At 35.7% G+C, this 5751-nt stretch overlaps 1 protein-coding gene across 2 annotated transcripts; it reads right to left on the reverse strand.

Moving 5' to 3' along the window:
* Window positions 1-717: 717 nt before the first annotated feature.
* On the reverse strand, window positions 718-3842 carry LOC149580521 (uncharacterized). Of its 2 annotated transcripts, XM_089813981.1 has the most exons (3): window positions 3588-3842; window positions 1365-3457; window positions 917-1075 (listed from the first exon to the last, which is right to left on the reverse strand). In XM_089813981.1, the coding sequence occupies exons 2-3, from the start codon at window positions 3434-3436 to the stop codon at window positions 1057-1059; spliced, it is 2091 nt and encodes a 696-aa protein (XP_089670107.1). In that variant the 5' UTR covers window positions 3437-3457; window positions 3588-3842; the 3' UTR covers window positions 917-1056. The 2 variants fall into 2 exon arrangements, with proteins under 2 accessions (XP_089670098.1, XP_089670107.1); XM_089813972.1 differs by having other exon boundaries at window positions 718-3457.
* Window positions 3843-5751: the final 1909 nt, after the last annotated feature.

Consider the following 5751-nt stretch of genomic DNA (forward strand, 5'->3'; position numbering starts at 1 on the left):
GTCCCCTACTATTCGTCATTGTATGGTATTTTGTATTTGAGAAGTTCATATTTGAAAGCTTCATTATTCAGCTCTCTACATTTTAATGGTGGAAAAGTTCAAATAGGAGGTCTATTAAAAGATCACTTGGTTTGTGCAAGATGTGTTATCTTTACCAAGTCCACCAAGTCTCTCTCTATTGTCTTTACCGAGTTTACTCGGTTCCTTTTTGTTTACCGAGCTTGCTTAGCATCCTTTGTTGCTGAGCTCCACCTTGCAATAGTGACCGAGCTCACTTGGTATCTATATTGCCGAGCTCACTCAATGTACTCTGTGCCGAGTAACTCAGCACCATCTTCCTGTCACTCGGCACCCAATTGTGCTGAGCAAGTCCGTCACTCGACATTGTTTGTTGCCGAGTGAAATTTTATAAATTTGTGATTTATTTTTCACACCCAGCTCTTGTTTTAGATATTATTTTGTGCTTTCATTCTTTAATGCAGCTATAATAATTTTTCCTATTGACCATTAAGTGTCGCTAAATCTTCTATAATCCAAAACCACTCCACTACCATTTGAGAGAAATTATACTGCAATGCAGCCCTTGTTATAATTAGGACACGCAAACAGAAAAATAATATATTATAAATAATTTTATAATAAACCAGCAAAAGCCTTCATTTACAATACAAATATAATATAAAATAAATATTTTACAGCAGATCTGTAAAACCTTAATTTTCAAAAACCCAAAAAACTATTAAATACTCGTTAAACAAACAGCTTACATAATGAATTACAAAGATTGATGTTAACTGATACAAGTTGGCAACAAGGCAGACGGCATGACCTTTTACTCTGATTCCATCACGATTTGAATTTCGTCCTCTACTCCTCCTTCGTTTTCAGTTCTTACTGATATCTCTTGTTTTTGACATTGATGTGATCTCCTGTCTTTCAAATTGATATCTCCTCGTTTGGACATCTCCATCACTGCTCGGAGCCTTTCTGCTATCTCAAGTGCTCTACTTACCTTATCTTCCTGGAATTCTTCGGCCCACTTGTTGGAGTGTTTTATCAACAACTCTGATAAATGCTGAGCAAAGCAATGAATAAGGTCTCTGAACCAACCGATCATTTCATTTCCCAAACAAGTTATTACTATTTTACCATCCTTAGAATTATTATTATTTTGCAATTCAGAGATGTGAGAATCTAAGACGTGGATATAGACAAAATGGCGGCTTCTCTTCAGTGCCGTGTCCTTGTAATATCCAAATTTATCTAAATCATCTCTTCTTAGATAAAAAATCACCATCGCAAAGGGGACTAATAGGAAGAGAAATATTAGCATGCAAGCTAGAAATAGGCTTCGAACCACATACCAAAGACACTTAAGCACACATCCTGGACATCCTTCCATCCTGTTCAACAATTTATTCACTGGCTCCAAAGATACCGCAATTCTCCGAGTGAGCCGGCGCGGCATAGTGAATGACACAAACACAGTGTTCAGATAGCCAAATTTATTTTCGTGTTTACTCTCTGACTTTTTCATCTTCTCTAATTCTTCTTTCTCCTCCTTTAGGAAACCCAAAAGGTATTGGTTTGTTGGAGTCTTGTGAGCACCTCCTCCCGACCGCTGCTGAATCATTTTCTCTATCCGTCTCATGTTCTTGTCTGCCTCCAAACTCATCTCAAGAGCTTCAAAATTACATGTGCCAAACAAATCCATGGGGTCAATGGCTATGTTCTCAGGGCAGTTCACAAACTCCAACAGATCCTTTATTTCCTTATAAGCTTTGATTATATCCTTCACATCCACATCCACCTCCAAATCCCAATCAAACTCTGTCATTAGCCTCACCAAGATTTCTATTATGGCCACTGCTACCATCTTAAATGGGAGATTGGAATTTTGAAGTTCCTTGAGAAAAATTATCTCTTTTTCACCAACGTTAAATACCTTAAGCAAGTCTTGGCACTCTTGGATTCCTCGATAAGCTTCTTCCATGCGAGGCTTTCTTTGATTATAACATTTCAAATGATATTTCCACAAACGGTCTACTTCTACATCTAATTGTACACCTTGGAACATTTGCTTCAGATATTCCTTGCATTCCAGAAACTCCTTATCTTCTTTTGTAGTTGCTGCTGATTCCTGGCTACCAATCATTCTGTTCAGCATGTAGGTCAACCCGGTAACATAGCTGAGACGGGAAAGAATCCAAGAGAAAATCCAAGAGTAAAAGCTGATATGAAAGAGTAAGTGGATAACTGCAATGAAAATGAACAGTGGGATCAACACTATGAAGAAGATTGTCCAAGTTAGCAGTGCAACCATTGCCCACAAGATAGTGGAAGGTTTACGATTCCAATAAGATTCAATGATCAGCTTCATCGGACTCAATTGAATTCGCATATAAAGAAATAGCAGATATGTGAAGCGATTTGTATAGTGGGCAAGATTTTCAAGTTTTCTGTTTGTAGAATCAACATAGTAATACACTGCCACAAACCATCTGCATAGAATGGCGATCCATCCTATAATGATGAAAGCACACTGAAGATAGGATGTCAATCCCAAATCACTAAAATCTACAAACTCATCTAAAAGGTATCTGGCTCTGTTGCCCTCCACAACAACACAAATCGTCACAATCATTCCAACTGCTGGAATAAAAGCTGAGCTGGCTAACCTGTATTGTGCCTTCCAAGCAAAAGCCACAGTCCATGATTTCAGCATCTCTAATTTAAGCCTGGAAGACCTCTCATCCTCTGGCGGCTCTTTTAAAAGGACCCGGGAGATCTTTTCTTTCAAGATACACAACTCATCTCCTTCTGGCGGATTTTCTGAAAGGATTTGGGAGATTTTCTCTCTAAAGCTGGTCAATTTATCGCCTTCGGGCTGATTTTCTGAAAGGATCTTAGATATCTTGAGAGAGAGAGAGTCTCGAATGAACTTACCCGCTAAAATTGTGCAGCCCAAATAAAGCACAAGGCAAGTAGCTCCCGCCAAGAAAACAACACTGGAAGAAACAAATTCTTGATCTATTTCTTCGCCGACATCCCAGATGGCGAATATTTCAGTAGCAACTTGGAGAGATAAACTCAACGCCAACGCTGCGATGTTGGTCCATCTCCCTCCAGATGTGGCAGACGCCATCTCCGGCTGTATATATCCCAAAAATACGATAAAGCAAAGCCTGGCACCATCAATTGACAATTGATGTTCAATAAGCTTTTCTACCTGCTCTTCGGACTCGCTGAAAATATCAACATTCTTCCTGTCAAAATACCCCGCAAGTTGAACCGTCAGAGCACTCAAAACAAGCGCCTTGCCGGGTATCCAGCTCACTCCCTTGAAATTCTTGGCTATGTCCCAACCAATGTCCCATACAATGAAGAGTAGAAATGCTCCTGTGGCAACCAATGCTTGTACCCCTCGGAAGTTCATTTTCCTCTGTTGCCCAACAAACTGAGATAAGAGAAGATTGTCGATAATTACAGCTCGGTCATCTAAATATAAACAGTAACAAATGCAATAAATACTCTTCCACCGACAAATTCCTTTAGCAAAATATTAATATTAAACTTCATCTACTTACCTAAATTTCTTCAGAGAGCCAATCTTGGTGTTCCCAATAAAATTTTAGATCCTGCTAGACGAAGAAATTCGGTAACCAACCCCGAACAACATGGGATCCAATAATTATGATAGCTCTGTCTTACACGTCTTAATAGTCAGGTTCACAACTACTGATGTTCTCGGAGTGACAGAGATTTGTGAATTCCAAAAGAGTAAACTTTAACTTTCATTTTAGGGTCTGTTTTGTTTTCGAATAGGAATGGAAAATGTGGAATATGTTTTCTATTTAAGAATACATATTCTCATTTTGTCTCTAAAATGAACTTATACTCATTCTAAAATATAATTGTTATTGAAATAGCCATTTCTAATAACATTTCTTGTAGGAAGTATAAATAAAATTTGAGTCTTTATTCTGTCCAATATTATATTCTAGCAATACTCTGGTGTAGCAGATCTGTGTTAAATATTTGTTTCTATACTATAACAATTTGGTGTTATATTATTGTACTGATTTGTAACAATTCCTAGTACACAGAAAAATTGCACAAAATTTGACATACAATTTAAGAATCTAGATATTCCAAATTAACCTTTCGAAAAGAAGAAGAGTTAATTCTTTCTGCTTAACTTCTGATTTAATTCAATGTCTTACCGTCTCGAATTGATCCAATAATTGTGATAAAACAGAGTCTGCATAAGGATATGTATATATATTTGAAACGTGTTGTATACTAAAATGTATTCATGAGTTCGCTACGACATAAGTAGATATACGAAGAAACATGATGAAGGAAATTATTTCCTTGTTACTCAAAAGAGTTTAAAGAGAAGGAAATAAAGTTTTTCCCTTGCTAGCTGCCCGCGACAAAGCAGAAATGGTTTATTATTCCAAAGAGATCAAAGAAAAGGATATAAAGCTATTCCTCCACAGCCATTGCAGAATGATGGAGGTTAGAATAAGATTATTCCTTTCCTCTTTGCGCGTAACAAGAATAATGAGCTATATCTTCTTATGTTTTAGAGAGACTCAATTAAAACGGGACCACGAAACTTTTGAAGTGTTGTGAAGGTTAAGCAAGAAATGCCGCTCAAGTATATTTATATAAATTTGGTAATCTTTAATGATTAATTAAGATGTACCAGGCGAATTTAGAGTTTTGAATCTCTCTTAAAATAAAGAAAGGGAAGTAAAGATACATATTTTTTAATTTAATAAATAAAGAAAAAGAATATAAAATAAATAAAAGAATTTTTATTCTTAAATGTAAATTATGTTTTAAAATTCTAAAATAAAATAAGTGATCATAAAGTATTTTAAGAGTTTTTATGTTACTTCAAACAAACTTTAGAATGAGAATAAAGGACTTTTGTTAAATGGAACACAAGATCTTCCAAAGATATTTAAGTATGTAAGATTTTTATGGCACTCTAATATATTTCCTCTAATTATATATAAACATATAACTAATTAACTAATAATAATTCAAATTCAAATAAATGAATTTGAAGTATTATTTATAATTTATATAAAAAAATATTTAAAATATATATAAAGAAAAATAAATTTGATATATGATTATTTAGAAAAATGATCTTATCTAATTTATCTAAGAATGGCGAGAGCTCGAGGAGTCACTAAGCTAGTCATAGAGGGGGACTATGCTAATCATCAAAGTCGCTAAGGGAGAGGGCAAATGCAATTGGTCAATTGAAATCATTATTGATGAAACACAAAGGATGATGGAAGATTATCAATATGCGTGACACATATATATATCAGGAAGGAAACAACGTGGCAGATGACCTTACCAAAGCTAGCCATAGTGTCATGCAGGTAGTGGAATGGGATGATGCTAGTTTATTGTCATCGTCAACTCAAATGGTGGTGGAAAGGGAGTGTACCTTCAATAATGACACATGAAATATCAAATTAGGTAGCAAGTCTCTTTTTCTACATGTGGTCACGGGAATGTGGCATTCAATAAAGGGTTTTTTTGACCTGTTTGATGTTGATTAACATTTATGCTACAACTACTGTGAACATTGATGATTGCAGTAATAGGATGTAGAGGGGGGATTTGACAAGATTTAAAGATAAATTTTTTAATTATCATAAAGATAGGTCGGTTAATTCCCACAATTAGTATAGCTAGTGGCGGTTGTTTGCGTATGGAAACGAT

The sequence above is a fragment of the Cupressus sempervirens genome, chromosome 1 (genome assembly GCF_028749045.1).
Source record: "Cupressus sempervirens isolate cs-2001-9-10 chromosome 1, ASM2874904v1, whole genome shotgun sequence".
Lineage (NCBI taxonomy): Eukaryota > Viridiplantae > Streptophyta > Pinopsida > Cupressales > Cupressaceae > Cupressus > Cupressus sempervirens.

Bases quoted from the DNA above. Each gene is read 5' to 3' on its own strand.
- LOC149580521 (XM_089813972.1), bottom strand. From the start codon at position 3,436: ATGAACTTCCGAGGGGTACAAGCATTGGTTGCCACAGGAGCATTTCTA.